General features: G+C 56.4%; 1 protein-coding gene across 1 annotated transcript in view; it reads right to left on the reverse strand.

The window, feature by feature from the left end:
* The window catches only part of fam50a (family with sequence similarity 50 member A), a 105261-nt gene that overhangs the window by 10971 nt on the left and 73929 nt on the right, over window positions 1-20361 (reverse strand). The window contains exons 6-10 of the mRNA XM_063035033.1: window positions 9639-9705; window positions 3968-4029; window positions 3381-3457; window positions 2247-2301; window positions 1376-1424 (exon numbers count right to left, since the gene is read on the reverse strand). Of these exons, the coding sequence (XP_062891103.1) occupies window positions 1376-1424; window positions 2247-2301; window positions 3381-3457; window positions 3968-4029; window positions 9639-9705 (310 nt within the window). The remainder of the gene's footprint in view (window positions 1-1375; window positions 1425-2246; window positions 2302-3380; window positions 3458-3967; window positions 4030-9638; window positions 9706-20361) is intronic.

The raw sequence follows: 20361 nt of genomic DNA on the forward strand, positions 1-20361 counted from the left end.
TGGAGGCCAAGTCATCGAGCGTATTTAAAGCAGAATTTGATAGGTTCTTGATTAATCAGGGCATCAAAGAGGGAGAACGGGGCTGAGAGGGATAATAAATCAGCCATGATGGAACAGTAAAGCAGAATCAATGGGCCAAACGGCCTAATTCGGCTCCTATGTCGTATGGCCTCCAGATGGAGAAGCAACAGGGAGGGGAGGAGAAGATGGCGGCGCGACGCAGCGTGCGCGGCCGCTCCGAAATGATATCGATATTTGTAAGTAGGTACTGTGCACAATCCTGATTTGATGGAGACAGACGTGAGAAGCATGGAGGAACATCTGGAGAAATTTCTGAAATGTCCACTTTGCTGCCGCTGCTACTGTGCGATCGAGAATCTCCGGAGGGGAAGGCCCCAAATCCTCGGCTTTGCCTATTGCCTGTTGCCAGGGCCGGGGTCGAAGTGCTCGGTGTCGGAGGGCTGGTCGGAGGCTCAAAGTTTTCGGACGGACTCAAGAGTCGGTTGTGGTCGGGTGCTTCCAGGGTGCTGCATCGGCAAGTTTGCGGCGCTGGAGGTTCATGGCAGGAGTTTCTTCCTTCTACCATCTGCGTGAGATGATGGGGCTTTCGAGAGACTTTGAGACTTTTTTTTACCGTGCCCATGGTCTGTTCTTTATCAAATTACGGTATTGATTTGCACTGTTGTAACTATATGTTATAATTATGTGGTTTTTGTCAGTTTTTTTAGTCTTGGTTTGTCTTGTGTTTCTGTGATAACATTCTGGAGGAACACTGTATCATTTCTTAATGCATACATTACCAAATGACAATAAAAGAGGACTGCGTGTCCTCATAATCTAATCTAATCTAACATTTATGACCACTCTCTGGCTTCTGCAAAGTCAGTGTCTAATCCAGTTTACTACCTCATCCTGAATGCTGAGCAACTGAATCTTCTTGACCAAGCGTCCAAGCGGGACATTGTCAAAGGCCTTGCTAAAGTCCACCTTGATCGCATCCACTGCTTTGCCTTCATCCACCTTCCTGGTACTTCCTCAAAAAGCTGTGTAAGAGTGGTTAGACACGACCTACCATACACAGAGCCAGGGTAACTATTCCTAATCGGTCCACCTGTCCAAATACCTGTATAGCTGGCCCCTTAGATTAATGCTGTGAAGCATTCAATGGTTTCCTTTCTCCAAAGGCTTTCCTCAAACACTGGACACCGGCAAGTAGTACGTAGACACTAACCCACCAGAGTGGGGTCATAGGTCAGGGGCAGGGTCATCGGTACGAATTGGCGGGCACGGTGGACAAGTTTGAAGCTCATGGATCAAGGTTAACGGTCGGGGGGGGTCAAGGGTGAGTGGAAGCTATTCAGGTAGGGTCACTTACCGCTCTTGCCTCTCGCCTTCGTCACGATGAAGTCATAGAACGTGTGGTGCTGTAGGGCAAAGGAGGAGATATCAGCTGGGCTTTACACGGATGGAGGGAGGTGTGGGGAGGCTGCACGCCATTCCCCACCACCCTTTCTGCAGAGAGAGCTCCCTCCACCCCCAACACACACACACACACACACACACACACACACACACACACACACACACGAGCACACAGCCGAAGCAAGCAGTGCATCCTCTACCCCGAGGAACGGGATGTACACTCACACCATGTCGCAAGCAACAGATGGAAAGGGGTAACGCTGAATTTTAAAGCATGGTATAAACACAACACATCATACCAGAGCAGATCACACCCCGGCGGGCGGAAGGTTACAAATTGGCACCTCTCCAGGTCCATTCAGCTTCGGGAGACAAGCTGAGCATCGCATCGGTGCCATGGAGACGGGAGTGCCGGTGATCTCCACCTGGACCTGTCTGCCACAGGCACGGTAAGTCACTGTGCCCCAGTGCAGGCGGGGGTAGACTGGGTGGGTATTAAAGGGTGCAGGAAGTCAGGGATATCTCATATGAATATGTACCGGGAGTTGGGGTGAGACATGGAGCAGGCCGTGGGGAGGTACATGAAAGTGGGGGTTAAATGGCTGTGACTGAGCCAGCACAGGTGTGACGGTATGAGTGGCCACATGTTTCTGTTGGGCAAGGTTGGTGCAGTCAGCCCTGCCCCAGTCCGGAGACCAGCAACTCCCTGCCCTGAGGGACAGGAACCTTTGGCTGAGGAGGTGCTCGTCTCAGCGCGGTGGGGGGGGGGGGGTTGGCTGTCACTGTCTGAACTGGACCCGTCTGCAGTGGTTAGTGACACTCACATGGGGGATGATCAAGTCCTCCTTGATGTACATGAGCTGTTCAACCCCAGCCGACCTGTGGGAAGACACATGGCAGCAGTTCAGTGCTTTAGCAGATTTAAGTGGGCTCTTGCCTGTTGGCTCCCCACCCCACCCACATCACGCTCTCCCAGTCCTCTTCCCCTTAAATCGATCCCTGCTAACACCCAAACTCCTCCCCTGCCCTCTGCATTTCCAGCTAGAGAATAGGCCTGTTCCCAGGAGACTGGGCACCCCCATTCCAACATTACCCTGCACAGCCTCAGGGGGAAAGGGCTCGCCAGAGTGAACGATTACCAACAACCAGCTCAGCCCAAAACCAGCCCCTACACCTTCACCATGCCTGAATATTTTACCTCAGAACATGGAGATTGTAATTGTGCACAGTGTCCGATCAAACTCATGGATACAGAAACAGAAACTGTGCACCCTGTTCCCACTGTGGGTCTGACCCAGGGGTACAGAGATGGGAACTGTGTACGGTGCTCCCGGTGTGGGTCTGACCCAGGGGTACAGAGATGGAAACTATGCACGGTGCTTCCGGTGTGGGTCTGTCCCAGAGGATATGGAGACGGGAACTGTGCATGGTGCTCCCAGTGAGGGTCGGACCCAGGGTTTAGAGACAGGAACTGTTCATGGTGCTCCGGGTGTGGGTCTGACATAGGGATAGGGAGACGGGAACCATGCATGGTGCTCCCAGTGTGGGTCTGACCCAGGGTTTAGAGACAGGAACTGTGCATGGTGCTCCCGGTGTGGGTCTGCTGACCCAGGGTTACAGAGACGGGAACTGTGCATGGTGCTCCCAGTGTGGGTCTGACCCAGGGGATACGGAGACGGGAACCATCCACAGTGCTCCTGGTGAGGGGATACGGAGATGGGAACCATCCACGGTGCTCCCGGTGAAGGGATACAGAGATGGGAACCGTTCATGGTGCTCCCAGTGTGGGTCTGCTGACCCAGGGTTACAGAGATGGGAACTGTGCACGGTGCTGCCAGTGTGGGAATGGACAAAGTGCAATATAGTGAGTTTATAGCACCTCACTGGGAATGAACCTAGTGCTATATGTGTGCAGCTTTGACAGTGAGTTCTAGCAGACAAAATCTTTGGAGCCGTACCGGAGTTCACTGAAGTCTTTCCGCAAGATCTCCAGGCCCTTCTGTAGAAATTGTTGGATCGTGTTCCCTTTCTTCATCTGCAGGGAGAAAAAGAAAAGATCAGGAAAGGATGGGGAGGGATTAAACCTATCCCTCCACCCCACCGACATCAATCCAGGTCAGGAATGTGATGGGACCCTCCCCAATTCCCTGGGTGGTTAGTCCATACACTCCACATCCACCACATTACCTCTCCCCCCGATCTACTGGTCAGGAGTGCGATGGGACTGTCCCCACTCCCTGGATGGAGTTAGAGTTAGTCCATACACTTCACATCCACCACATTACCCCCCCACTACCCACTCCCCCCCCACGTACAGGTCAGAAGTGTGACAGGACCCTCCCCACTTCCTTGGTGGAGTTATTCCACACACTCCAAACCCGCCACATTACCTCTACCCCCTCCCCCACTAATCTACAGTGCGAGGGGACCCTCCCCACTTCCCTGGGTGAGTGCGGCTCCATCAACTCCTGAAGAACTCGGACCACCCAGGACACAGCAGCCCTGGGGGAGACAGACAGAGCCCCCAGAGAGAGGGTGTCCTCACCTTCACTGTGCGCCGATGTCCTGAGCCATCCCAATAGCTGAAAGTGATTTCAATCTCCTCCCCTGAAAGAAAGCTGTACATTAGTTCACAGTAACTAACAGGCATGCTCCAGTGACAGCTGCTGTGTGCCTAGTCACCACAGACCCATCCTGCACGTTGCCCCACGCCTGCCTCACATATTGCCCTGTGCCCTCCTCATGTGTCTCTGTGTCTGCCCCGCATGTCGCCATCGCCCATCCCACGTGTTGCTCCATTGCCCCGTGCCCACCTCATGTGTCTCTGTGTCTGCCCCGCATGTCGCCATCGCCCATCCCACGTGTTGCTCCATTGCCCCGTGCCCACCTCATGTGTCTCTCTGTGTCTATTCCATGTGTACCTCCATGTCTGCCCAGTAAACGTGTACCCGCGTCGAGATTCATTATCAAGATTCAAGGTTGTATGATGTCATTTCCAGTACACAAGTGTAAAGGAGAATGAAATAACTGTTACTCCGGATCTGATGCAGCACATAAAAAATCACAATAGGATAAAGAACACAATAATAATTTTTAAAAAAACAATGAATACAGAGTTCATTGACTATAGCTCAGCATTCAACACCATCATTCCCACAATCCTGATTGAGAAGTTACAGAACCTGGGCCTCTGTACCTCCCTCTGCAATTGGATCCTCGACTCCTAACTGGAAGACCACAATCTGCATGGATTGGTATTCTACATCAATCAACACTGGTGCATCTCAGGAGTCTGTGCTTAGCCCACTGCTCTACTCTCTGTATAACTATGACTGTCTAGCTATGACTGTAACTTAAAGTTACAGTCTGTCCCGAGCCTTGTGGCCCATCAGGCCAGTGCTTATGCTGGTTTCTGTGGCGTGAAGCGACTGAGAGTACGAGACTCCTCCCCGGATAGGGCACCAGTCTATTGTGAGGTTAACCCCCAGCATTTGCCGGTACCCATTTTCAGCTGGGTGGACTGGAGCACTGTGCCTTGGCCGAGATTCCAACCCACGACCTTCAGATCGTGAGCCCAACGCCCTAACCACTTGGCCACGCGCCACACATAGCTCAAATACCATCTATAAATTTGCTGACTATACAACCATTGTTGGTAAAATCTTAGACAGAGACGAGAGGGTGTACAGGAGCGATATATACTGACTAGGGGAGTGGTGTCACAGTAACAACCTTGCACTCAAGGTCAGTAAGACGAAAGAGCTGATTGTGGAGTTCAGGAAGGGTAAGACAAAGGAACACATACCAATCTTTATAGAGGGATCAGAATTGGAGAGAGTGAGCAGTTTCAAGATCTCTAAGGATCTAACCTGGTCCTAACATATCAATGCAGTTATGAAGAAGGCAAGACAGCAACTATACTTCATTAGTAGTTTGAAGAGATTTGTCAACAAAAACACTCAGAAAGCTTCTATAGGTAAACTATGGAGAGCATTCTGACAGGCTGCATCACTGTCTGGTATGGTGGGGGGGAGGTTCTACTGCACAGGACTGAAAGAAGCTGCAGTGGGTCATAAATTTAGTTGGCTCCATCTTGGACACTAGCCTACAAAGTACCTAGGACATCTTCAAGGAGCAGTGTCTCAGAAAGGCAGCGTCCATTATTAAGGACCTCCAGCCCCCAGGGCATGTCCTTTATTCATTGTTACCATCAGATAGGAGGTACAGAAGCCTGAAGGCACACACTCAGCGATTCAGGAACAGCTCCTTCCCCTCTGCCATCTGATTTCAAAATGGACATTGAACCCATGAACACCACCTCACTTTTTTAAAAATATATATGTAGGGGGTTTCGACTTTTATATTACTGCGGAGGCTAATTAAAATGGCGTCTTTGTTATGTTAATCTGGGGAATGTGGCTTTGTTGTGTTAAACACTGAGAAAGTTTGCGCTAGCAGCTTGTTTTGCTTTACAGTGTGATAAGAGAGTGCTATTAACCAATTGGGATAGTTGTTATGGTTTTGGTGTATTTGAAGATACTGTATGCGCGGGGTTTTGGGGCAGAAGGCGGGAGAGGGAGACAGAGGATGGACGAGGTGCTGTGAGTCCGCTAACGGGGTCGGACCCCAAGGAGGGCGTTCGGCGAGGAGACGGAGACGGACTCGTGTGGAGCGTCTGGTCGACCACCGTTGTTGGTCCCAGGCAGCCGGTCGAGGTGGTCCGAGGGGTCGCAGGGTGAAGAAGAAGGGTATTGAGCTCCAACTGTTTGTGCACGAAGAGATTGAACTTTGATAAGTGTGGCGCCTTTTATTTTCCTTTTATATTTTATTCTCTCTTAATTATATAGTTCCAGTAATATCTATAAACTGTAAATCATTTAATTGCATCTGGTGTATTGTCTGTTATTTGGGCGGGGTGGGGTACATTACACAGCATCCACGCAAACGAATTATCCAGTCTGGCGGGGCTGAGGCTGTTTCCCTAGACAACAGCGAGCCGAGCGACCCTGAGGGTGGCCGGGGGGGCTACATATATTATTTGTTTTTGCACAGTTTTTAACATATTCAATATACATATCCTGTAATTTATTTATTTTTACCTTTTTTCTTCTATATTATGTGTGGTATTGAACTGTCGTTGCTAAGTTAACAAATTTCACAACACATGCCGGTGATAATAATTCTGATTCTGACATAAGATAGCTGAAATAGATTGACTGTATGTCCATAAAGTGATGCTAGGCACAGGAGTGTCTGTACATAAGGTGACGGACAAGAAATGACAAAGTAGTGGTGGTTGGGAGCGTGGAGGGGTGGGTTACTGGGTGGAGGTGTTGATCGGCCGTACTGCTTAGGGAAAGGAACTGTTTTGAGTCTGGTGGTTCTGGCGTGGCTGTTACGCAGCCTCCTCCCTGATGGAAGCGGGACGAACAGTATACGTGTAGGCTGGTGCTGCTGATGCATTGGACAGTTTTGACTACCCGTTGTAGAGCCTTTCTGTCCATTCCAGCGCAGTTTCCAAACCATGCAGTGACGTAGCACGTTAGGATGTTCCCTACTGCACGTCAGTAGAATGACGTGAGCGTGGATGTGCAAAGTCCAGCTCTCTTCAGCTTCCTCAGAAAGTAGAGGCAAGGTGAGCTTTCCTGATTGTGTAGAGTATGTTCTGGGACCATGAGAGGTTGTGTCAGGAGTTTGAAACTGCTCAGTTTCCAGTGCTGTAAAGAGGGGTGTGAGTGAAGACGATAACTATCTCCTTTGTCTTACTGATATGGAGGAAGAGGTTCTTTGCCTCGAGCTTTTCCACCTCCTCTCTGTCAGCTGTTTAAATCTCTGCTCTGCATTTGAACACCAGTGACAGTCAGCAGGTTCTGGAATCAGAGTTCCATGTGGGCAGGAGGAACGAGTTCCCGTGACCCCCTAGGTTCACAAGACCAGAGCTCAAGGCCTAGTGTTCAGGCAATCGACGAGTCTGGAGTTCAAAGCCTAGTGTTAGGTTATCACCGGGTCCTGGGATCAACGCTGAGGATCAGATTGGAAGTCCGGAAGTCGAGGCCCTTTGACGGGAGCCGAGTCTGCGAATCTCTACGAGTCCACTGGGGAGGTCAAAGCCCGAGTCCGTGTCCACTGGAGACTTGACCTGGGTTTGGAGGCCTGTGTGTGTGGGGGTGGGACGGAGGGAGGAATGGCGCTTGTTTTGCTGTTGTTCATTTGTTGCTTGAGTGGCTCTGCTGAGCATTTTGGGCTTGCTGTGTTGGTGCCAGAAAGTGTGGCGACACACGTGGGTGTGTGCGATGTCAACACAAACAATACATTTCACTGCATGTTTCAATGTACACGTGATAAGTAAGCTTGAATCTTGGATCTTTTCTGGGAGTGTGTGATGGGATGGAGTGGAGGGAGCTTCACTCTGTGTCTGACCCCGGGAGTGTGGGATGGGACGGTGAGGAGGGAGCTTCACTCTGTGTCTGATCCTGGGAGTGTGTGATGGGACGGTGTGGAGGGAGCTTCACTCTGTGTCTGACCCTGGGAGTGTGTGATGGGACGGTGTGGAGGGAGCTTCACTCTGTGTCTGACTCCGGGAGTGTGTGATGGGACGGAGTGGAGGGAGCTTCACTCTTGTGTCTGACCCCGGGAGTGTGTGATGGGACCGTGTGGAGGGAGATTCTCTCTGTGTCTGACCCCGGGAGTGTGTGATGGGACGGTGTGGAGGGAGTTTCACTCTGTGTCCGACCCCGGGAGTGTGTGATGGGACGGTGTGGAGGGAGCTTCACTCTGAGCCCAACCCTGGGAGTGTGTGATGGGACGGTGAGGAGGGAGCTTCACTCTGTGTCTGACCCCGGGAGTATGTGATGGGACAGTGTGGAGGAAGTTTCACTCTGTGTCTGACCCCAGGAGTGTGTGATGGGACAGTGTGGAGGGAGCTTCACTCTGTGTCTGACCCCGGGAGTGTGTGATGGGACAGTGTGGAGGGAGCTTCACTCTGTGTCTGACACCGGGAGTGTGTGATGGGATGGTGTGGAGGGAACTTCACCCTGTGTCTGACCCCAGGAAAGTGTGATGGGTCAGTGTGGGAGAAATTTCACTCCGTGTCTGACTCGTCCCATGGGAACCTTACTGGGTGAGTGCTGAGGGAGCTTTACTCTGGGCTGTTGATGCCCTGGGAGAGTTTGACCGGATGGCATTAAGGAAGGACTATAACACATCTAATCTGGTGGTGTTGACTGGTTGCATTAAGGACCCAAAATAGATACTTCCTGTTGTCCTCTCTGAGTGTTCCCGATGGGAAATGGCCCGGTCAGACACACAACAATAAAACTGCAAGGCAAGTGGATCAAAGCTGGCTGTTAAGTGCTGAGTGATGAGAGGTCTGGGAGAGAACGCTGACTCGTCCCGGGTGCTGAGGACAAATGAATGACTTTGAAGTGCGGAAGCTGAGGGCCGGAGAACTGAGGAAGCACGAGGCCCTCTCCTTTGCCCTCACCCGAGGCTCGATGTTCGACATTCAAGTCTGTTTATCAGGTGTAAGCTAGACGTAGAATGAAATGCATTGTTTGTGTTAACACACCTGAGGGTGAGCTGGTGGGCAGCCCACAAGTGTCTCCCCTCGTTCCAGTGCCTACGTAGCATGCCCACAATACGTGTAGAACAACAAAGCAGGGCCCGACAAGCAGCACAGCAACATCGAAACAAGCCCCCTTTCTCCTTCCCAACCACACACGTACAATCTCTAACCCCAGGAAAGGATGTACTCTTCAGTCACCAGCGCCCTGCGATTCGAACGCGGTCACGCAAAACTGGGCCTTCGACTACCACCCCCACCGGACTTGCAGAGATTCGCAGACCCTAACCTCACCCTGAACTCCGCACGCCGGTGGTGATGTAGGGGTGGTAGAGAGGCGTTGACCTGCTTAGAGGGAGGACCACCTAACACTGGAGATTCAGAGCTGGCCAACAGAAGGCGCCAGGGATTAGAACTAGCGGTTGGGAGGTGCCCAAAATTGTTTGTAGGAACCAGCGGACAGGAGGCGGTGAAGGTTCGGAATGGTGCTTGGGAGGTGCCAGTGGACCGGGGATGTTGGGGATTCGGAACCGGGAGACAGGAGGCGGGGAGGATTCAGAACGTGGATGGGAGGTGCCAGTGGTCAGGAGATATCGGGGACTCGGAGCCAGCAGAGGGGAGATACCGGCAGATGAGAGGGGAGGGGCGGCCGTACCTTTGATCTTCTCTTGTTTGTTGGCCCACTCCTGTCGCAATTCCTCCCGCAGTCGGTTCTCTTCCTCCTGCAGAAACGGGGCCACAAGTGAAGCTGTGGTCAGAGACCCTTCGGCCCATACAGGCCCTGCTGACCAGCAACCACTAAACGGGATGTCATTCTCCCCACACTCCCATCACCCTGCCCAACCACACACAGGGGCTGTTTAACCCACCCATCACCTCGCCCCTGCTACGCTGAAGTTGCATAAGACGTTGGTGAGGCATAACTTGGAGTATTGTAAGCAATAGTGGTCACCTACCCAGAGGACTGAAAAAGTACAGAGAAAATTTACAAGGATGTTTCCAAGTCTTGAGCTATAGGGAAAGGTTGATTAAGTCAGAATGTTATTCCCTAAAACATAGAAGACTGAGGGGAGACTTGATGGAGGTATACAAAACTGTGAAGGGTGTAGACAGGATAAATCAAGCAGGCTTTCTCTACTGAGTTTGGGATGGGACTACAACTAGAGGAAAAAGGTGAAATGGTTAAAGGGAACACGAGGGGAAACTTCTTCACTCACAGGATGGTGAGAGTGTGGAACGAGCTGCCAGCAGAAGTGATGGATGTGGGCCCAATTTTAGCATTTAAGAGAAGTTAGAACAGATACATGAATGGGAACAGTATGCAGGGCAACGGTACAGGTGCGGTTCAAAGGGACAGGTAGAATAACGGTTCAGCACAGGTTAGATGGGCCAAAGGGCCTACTTCTGCACTGTGGTGATCTATGACTATTGTATAGACCACACTCGTCCCACACACCCGCACACTCACCCGTCCCACCCACACTCACTCACCCGTCGCACCCCACCCACACTCACTCACCCGTCCCACCCACACTCACTCACCCATCGCACCCTACCAACACTCACTCACCCGTCCCACCCACACTCACTCACCCGTCTCACTACACACTCACTCACCCTTCCCACCCACACACACTCACCCGTCCCATCCACACTCACTCACCCGTCCCACCCACACACACTCACCGGTCGCACCCACACACACTCACCCATCCCACTACACACTCACTCACCCTTCCCACTCACACACACTCACCCGTCCCACCCACACACACTCACCCGTCCCACCCACACACACTCACACATCCCACCCACACACACTCACCTGTCCCACGCACACTCACTCGTCGCACCCACACACACTCACCCGTCGCACCCACACTCACTCACCCGTCCCACCCACACACACTCACCCGTCCCACTACACACACTCACCCGTCCCACCCACACACACTCACCCGTCCCACTACACACACTCACCCGTCCCACCCACACACACTCACCCGTCCCACTACACACACTCACCCGTCACACTACACACACTCACCTGTTGCACCCACACACACTCACTCACCCGTCCCACCCACACACACACACCGGTCGCACCCACACACACTTACCCATCCCACTACACACTCACTCACCCTTCCCACTCACACACACTCACCCGTCCCACCCACACACACTCACCCGTCCCACCCAGACTCACTCATCCGTCCCACCCACACACACTCACCCGTCCCACTACACACACTCACCCGTCCCACCCACACTCAATCACAAGTCCCACCCACACACACTCACCCGTTGCACCCACACTCACCCATCCCACTCACACACTCACCCGTCACACCCACACACACTCACCCGTCCCACCCACACACACTCACCCTTCCCACTCACACACACTCACCCGTCCCACCCACACACACTCACCCGTCACACCCACACTCACTCACCCGTCCCACCCACACACACTCACCCGTCGCACCCACACACACTCACCCGTCGCACCCCTCACATTCACCCATCGCACCCACACACACTCACCCGTCGCACCCACAAACACTCACCCGTCCCACCCACACACACTCACTTGTCCCACCCACACTCAATCACCGGTCCCACCCCACACACACTCACCCGTCGCACCCACACACACTCACCTGTCGCACCCACACTCACTCACCCGTCCCACCCACACACACTCACCGGTCCCACACACACTCACTCACCCATCCCACCCACACACACTCACCCGTCGCACCCACACTCACTCACCCGTCGCACCAACACACACTCACCCATCCCACCCACACTCACTCACCGGTCCCACCCCCCACACACACTCACCCGTCCCACACACACACACTCACCCGTCCCACACACACTCACCCATCCCACCCACACTCACTCACCAGTCCCACCCCACACACACTCACCCGTCCCACCCACACACACTCACCCGTCCCACTCACACACACTCACCGTCACACCCACACACACTCACCGTCACACCCACACTCACTCACCCGTCCCACCCACACACACTCACCCGTCCCACTCACACACACTCACCGGTCCCACACACACTCACTCACCCATCCCACCCCACACACACTCACCCGTCGCACCCACACACACTCACCCGTCGCACCAACACACACTCACCCATCCCACCCACACTCACTCACCCATCCCACCCCACACACACTCACCCATCCCACCCACACACACTCACCCATCCCACCCACACACACTCACCCGTCACACCCACACTCACTCACCCGTCGCACCAACACACACTCACCCGTCCCACCCACACTCACTCACCGGTCCCACACACACTCACTCACCCATCCCACCCCACACACACTCACCCGTCGCACCCACACTCACTCACCCATCGCACCAACACACACTCACCCATCCCACCCACACTCACTCACCCATCCCACCCACACACACTCACCCGTCACACCCACACTCACTCACCCGTCCCACCCACACACACTCACTCGTCCAACCCACACACACACCCGTCGCACCCACACACACTCACCCGTCCCACCCACACACACTCACCCGTCACACCCACACTCACTCACCCGTCCCACCCACACACACTCACTCGTCCAACCCACACACTCACCCGTCGCACCCACACACACTCACCCGTCCCACCCACACACACTCACCGGTCCCACACACACTCACCCATCCCACCCCACACACACTCACCCATCGCACCCACACTCACTCACCCGTCGCACCAACACACACTCACCCATCCCACCCACACTCACTCACCGGTCCCACCCCACACACACTCACCCGTCCCACCCACACACTCACCCGTCCCACCCACACACACTCACCCGTCGCACCCCTCACATTCACCCGTCCCACTCACACTCACTCACCCGTCCCACTCACACTCACTCACCCGTCCCACCCACACACACTCACCCGTCGCACCCACACACACTCACCCGTCGCACCCACACACACTCACCTGTCCCACGCACACTCACTCGTCGCACCCACACTCACCCGTCCCACTCACACATACTCACCCGTCCCACCCACACACTCACACGTCCCACCCACACACACTCACTTGTCCCACTACACACACTCACCCGTCGCACCCACACACACTCACACATCCCACCCACACACACTCACCCGTCCCACTCACACATACTCACCCGTCCAACCCACACACTCACACGTCCCACCCACACACACTCACTTGTCCCACTACACACACTCACCCGTCCCACTACACACACTCACCCGTCGCACACACACACACTTACCCGTCGCACCCACACTCTCACCCGTCCCACTACACACTCACTCGTCCCACTCACTCACACTCACCCGTCCCACCCACACTCACTCACCCGTCCCACCCACACACACTCACCCGTCGCACCCACACTCACTCACCCGTCCCACCCACACACACTCACCCGTCCCTCACACACTCACTCAGACATCACACCCACACTCACTCACCCGTCCCACACACACACACTCACCCGTCCCACCCACACTCATTCACCCTTCCCACTCACACTCACTCATCCGTCCCACCCACACTCACTCACCCGTCCCACTCACACTCACCCGTCACACCCACACTCACTCACCCGTCCCACTCACACTCACTCACCCGTCCCACACACACACTCTCACCCATCCCACCCACACACACTCACCCGTCACACCCACACACACCCGTCACACCCACAATCACTCACACATCCCACCCACACTCACTCACCTGTCGCACCCACACACACTCACCCGTCCCACTCACACTCACTCACCCGTCCCACCCACACACACACACACACCTGTCGCACTCACACACACTAACCCGTCGCACTCACACACTCACCCGTCGCACCCACACTCACTCACCTGTCCCACCCACACACACCAACCCGTCCCACTACACACACTCACCCGTCCCACTACGCACACTCACCCGTCCCACCCACACTCACTCACCCGTCGCACACCACAGAATCACCTGTCCCACCCACACACACTCACCCTTCACACCCACACACACTCACCCATCCCACCCACACTCACTCACCCGTCCCACCCACACACACTCACCTGTCAAACCCACACACACTCACCTGTCCCACACACCCACACACTCACCCGTCCCACCCACACACACTCACCCGTCCCACTCACACACACTCACCCGTCGCACTCACACACACTCACCCGTCACACACACACTCACTCACCCGTCCCACCCACACTCACTCACCCGTCCCACCCACACCCACACACACTCACCGGTCACACCCACACACACTCACCCGTCCCACCCACACACACTCACCAGTCGCACCCACACACACTCACACATCCCACCCACACACACTAACCTGTCCCACGCACACTCACTCGTCGCACCCACACACACTCACCCGTCCCACTCACACATACTCACCCTTCCCACCCACACACTCACACGTCCCACCCACACACACTCACTTGTCCCACTACACACACTCACCCGTCCCACTACACACACTCACCCGTCGCACACACACACACTCACCCGTCACACCCACACTCACTCACTCATCCAACACACACACTCACCCGTCGCACCCACACACACTCACACATCCCACCCACACACACTCACCTGTCCCACGCACACTCACTCGTCACACCCACACTCACCCGTCCCACGCACACATACTCACCCGTCCCACCCACACACTCACACGTCCCACCCACACACACTCACTTGTCTCACTACACACACTCACCCGTCCCACTACACACACTCACCCGTCGCACACACACACACTCACCCGTCACACCCACACTCACTCACTCGTCCAACCCACACACTCACCCGTCGCACCCACACACACTCACACATCCCACCCACACACACTCACCTGTCCCACGCACACTCACTCGTCGCACCCACACACACTCACCCGTCCCACTACACACACTCACCTGTCGCACCACACACACTCACTCACCCGTCCCACCCACACACACTCACCGATCGCACCCACACACACTCACCCATCCCACTACACACTCACTCACCCTTCCCACTCACACACACTCACCCGTCCCACCCACACACACTCACCCGTCCCACCCACACTCACTCACCCGTCCCACCCACACACACTCACCCGTCCCACTACACACACTCACCCGTCGCACCCACACTCACTCACCCGTCCCACCCACACACACTCACCCGTCCCACTACACACACTCACCCGTCCCACCCACACACACTCACCCGTCCCACTACACACACTCACCCGTCACACTACACACACTCACCTGTCGCACCCACACACACACACTCACCCATCGCACCCACACTCACTCACCCGTCCCACTACACACACTCACCCGTCCCACCCACACACACTCACCCGTCGCACCCACACTCACTCACCCGTCCCACTACACACACTCACCTGTCCCACCCACACACACTCACCTGTCCCACCCACACACACTAACCCGTCCCACCCACACTCACTCACCCGTCCCACCCACACACACTCACCCGTCCCACTACACACTCACCCGTCGCACCCACACTCACTCACCCGTCCCACTACACACACTCACCCGTCCCACCCACACACACTCACCCGTCCCACCCACACACACTAACCCGTCCCACCCACACTCACTCACCCGTCCCACCCACACACACTCACCCGTCCCACTACACACTCACCCGTCGCACCCACACACACTCACCCGTCCCACTACACACACTCACCCGTCCCACCCACACACACTCACCCGTCCCACCCACACTCACTCACCCGTCCCACCCACACACACTCACCCGTCCCACTACACACACTCACCCGTCCCACTACACACACTCACCTGTCGCACCCACACACACTCACCCGTCGCACCCACACTCACTCACCCGTCCCACTACACACACTCACCTGTCCCACCCACACACACTCACCCGTCGCACCCACACACACTCACACGTCGCACCCACACACACTCACCCGTCCCACCCACACTCACTCACCGGTCCCACTACACACACTCACCCGTCCCACCCACACTCAATCACAAGTCCCACCCACACACACTCACCCGGCCAATACACACACTCACCCGTCGCACCCACACACACTCACCCGTCCCACCCACACTCACTCACTCGTCCCACCCACACTCACTCACCCATCCCACTCACACACACTCACCCGTCCCACTCACACTCAGCCGTCGCACCCACACACACTCACCCGTCCCACCCACACTCACCCGTCCCACCCACACTCAATCACAAGTCCCACCCACACACACTCACTCGTCCCACCCACACTCAATCACAAGTCCTTACCCACACACACTCACCCGTCACACCCACACACACTCACCCGTTGCACCCACACTCACCCATCCCACTCACACACTCACCCGTCACACCCACACTCACTCACCCGTCCCACCCACACACACTCACCCATCCCACTCACACACACACCCGTCCCACCCACACACACTCACCCGTCACACCCACACTCACTCACCCGTCCCACCCACACACACTCACCCGTCGCACCCACACACACTCACCCGTCGCACCCCTCACATTCACCCGTCGCACCCACACACACTCACCCGTCGCACCCACACACACTCACCCGTCCCACCCACACACACTCACTTGTCCCACCCACACTCAATCACCGGTCCCACCCCACACACACTTACCCGTCCCACTCACACACACTCACCCGTCCCACACACACACACTCACCCGTCCCACACACACTCACCCATCCCACCCACACTCACTCACCGGTCCCACCCCACACACACTCACCCGTCCCACCCACACACACTCACCCGTCCCACACACACACACTCACCCGTCCCACACACACTCACCCATCCCACCCACTCTCACTCACCGGTCCCACCCCACACACACTCACCCGTCCCACCCACACACACTCACCCGTGCCACTCACACACACTCACCCGTCCCACACACACTCACCCATCCCACCCACACTCACTCACCGGTCCCACCCCACACACACTCACTCGTGCCACCCACACACACTCACCCGTCCCACTCACACACACTCACCCGTCACACCCACACTCACTCACCCGTCCCACCCACACACACTCACCGGTCCCACACACACTCACTCACCCATCCCAGCCCACACACACTCACCCGTCGCACCCACACTCACTCACCCGTCGCACCAACACACACTCACCCATCCCACCCACACTCACTCACCCATCCCACCCCACACACACTCACCCGTCCCACCCACACACACTCACCCGTCACACCCACACTCACTCACCCGTCCCACCCACACACACTCACCCGTCCCACTACACACACTCACCCGTCCCACCCACACACACTCACCCGTCCCACTACACACACTCACCCGTCACACTACACACACTCACCTGTCGCACCCACACACACACACTCACCCATCGCACCCACACTCACTCACCCGTCCCACTACACACACTCACCTGTCCCACCCACACACACTCACCCGTCGCACCCACACTCACTCACCCGTCCCACTACACACACTCACCTGTCCCACCCACACACACTCACCTGTCCCACCCACACACACTAACCCGTCCCACCCACACTCACTCACCCGTCCCACCCACACACACTCACCCGTCCCACTACACACTCACCCGTCGCACCCACACTCACTCACCCGTCCCACTACACACACTCACCCGTCCCACCCACACACACTCACCCGTCCCACCCACACACACTAACCCGTCCCACCCACACTCACTCACCCGTCCCACCCACACACACTCACCCGTCCCACTACACACTCACCCGTCGCACCCACACTCACTCACCCGTCCCACTACACACACTCACCCGTCCCACCCACACACACTCACCCGTCCCACCCACACTCACTCACCCGTCCCACCCACACACACTCACCCGTCCCACTACACACACTCACCTGTCGCACCCACACACACTCACCCGTCGCACCCACACTCACTCACCCGTCCCACTACACACACTCACCTGTCCCACCCACACACACTCACCCGTCGCACCCACACACACTCACCCGTCGCACCCACACACACTCACCCGTCCCACCCACACTCACTCACCCGTCCCACTACACACACTCACCCGTCCCACCCACACTCAATCACAAGTCCCACCCACACACACTCACCCGGCCAATACACACACTCACCCGTCGCACCCACACACACTCACCCGTCCCACCCACACTCACTCACTCGTCCCACCCACACTCACTCACCCATCCCACTCACACACACTCACCCGTCCCACTCACACTCAGCCGTCGCACCCACACACACTCACCCGTCCCACCCACACTCACCCGTCCCACCCACACTCAATCACAAGTCCCACCCACACACACTCACTCGTCCCACCCACACTCAATCACAAGTCCCACCCACACACACTCACCCGTCACACCCACACACACTCACCCGTTGCACCCACACTCACCCATCCCACTCACACACTCACCCGTCACACCCACACTCACTCACCCGTCCCACCCACACACACTCACCCATCCCACTCACACACACACCCGTCCCACCCACACACACTCACCCGTCACACCCACACTCACTCACCCGTCCCACCCACACACACTCACCCGTCGCACCCACACACACTCACCCGTCGCACCCCTCACATTCACCCATCGCACCCACACACACACTCACCCGTCGCACCCACACACACTCACCCGTCCCACCCACACACACTCACTTGTCCCACCCACACTCAATCACCGGTCCCACCCCACACACACTTACCCGTCCCACTCACACACACTCACCCGTCCCACACACACACACTCACCCGTCCCACCCACACACACTCACCCGTCCCACCCACACACACTCACCGGTCCCACCCCACACACACTCACCCGTCCCACCCACACACACTCACCCGTCCCACACACACACACTCACCCGTCCCACCCACACACACTCACCCATCCCACCCACACTCACTCACCGGTCCCACCCCACACACACTCACCCGTCCCACCCACACACACTCACCCGTGCCACTCACACACACTCACCCGTCCCACACACACACCCGTCCCACACACACTCACCCATCCCACCCACACTCACTCACCGGTCCCACCCCACACACACTCACTCGTGCCACCCACACACACTCACCCGTCCCACCCACACACACTCACCCGTCACACCCACACTCACTCACCCGTCCCACCCACACACACTCACCGGTCCCACACACACTCACTCACCCATCCCACCCCACACACACTCACCCGCACCCATCCCACCCCACACACACTCGCACCCACACTCACTCACCCGTCGCACCAACACACACTCACCAATCCCACCCACACTCACTCACCGGTCCCACCCCACACACACACACTCACCCGTCCCACACACACACACTCACCCGTCCCACACACACTCACCCATCCCACCCACACTCACTCACCGGTCACACCCCACACACACTCACCCGTCCCACCCACACACACTCACCCGTCCCACTCACACACACTCACCGTCACACCCACACTCACTCACCCGTCCCACCCACACACACTCACCCGTCGCACCAACACACACTCACCCGTCCCACCCACACTCACTCACCCTTCCCACTCACACTCACTCACCCATCCCACCCACACTCACTCACCCGTCCCACTCACACTCACTCACCCGTCACACCCACACTCACTCACCCGTCCCACTCACACTCACTCACCCGTCCCACACACACACACTCACCCGTCGCACCCACACTCACTCACCCGTCCCACCCACACACACTCACCCGTCCCACTCACACACACTCACCGTCACACCCACACTCACTCACCCGTCACACCCACACTCACTCACCCGTCGCACCAACACACACTCACCCATCCCACCCACACTCACTCACCGGTCCCACCCCACACACACTCACCCGTCCCACACACACACACTCACCCGGCCCACACACACTCACCCATCCCACCCACACTCACTCACCGGTCCCACCCCACACGCACTCACCCGTCCCACCCACACACACTCACCCGTCGCACCCACACTCACTCACCTGTCGCACCAACACACACTCACCCATCCCACCCACACTCACCCATCCCACCCACACACACTCACCCGTCACACCCACACTCACTCACCCGTCCCACCCACACACACTCACTCGTCCAACCCACACACTCACCCGTCGCACCCACACACACTCACCCGTCCCACCCACA

The sequence above is a fragment of the Mobula hypostoma genome, chromosome 28, assembly GCF_963921235.1.
Source record: "Mobula hypostoma chromosome 28, sMobHyp1.1, whole genome shotgun sequence".
NCBI classification, from domain to species: Eukaryota; Metazoa; Chordata; class Chondrichthyes; order Myliobatiformes; family Myliobatidae; genus Mobula; species Mobula hypostoma.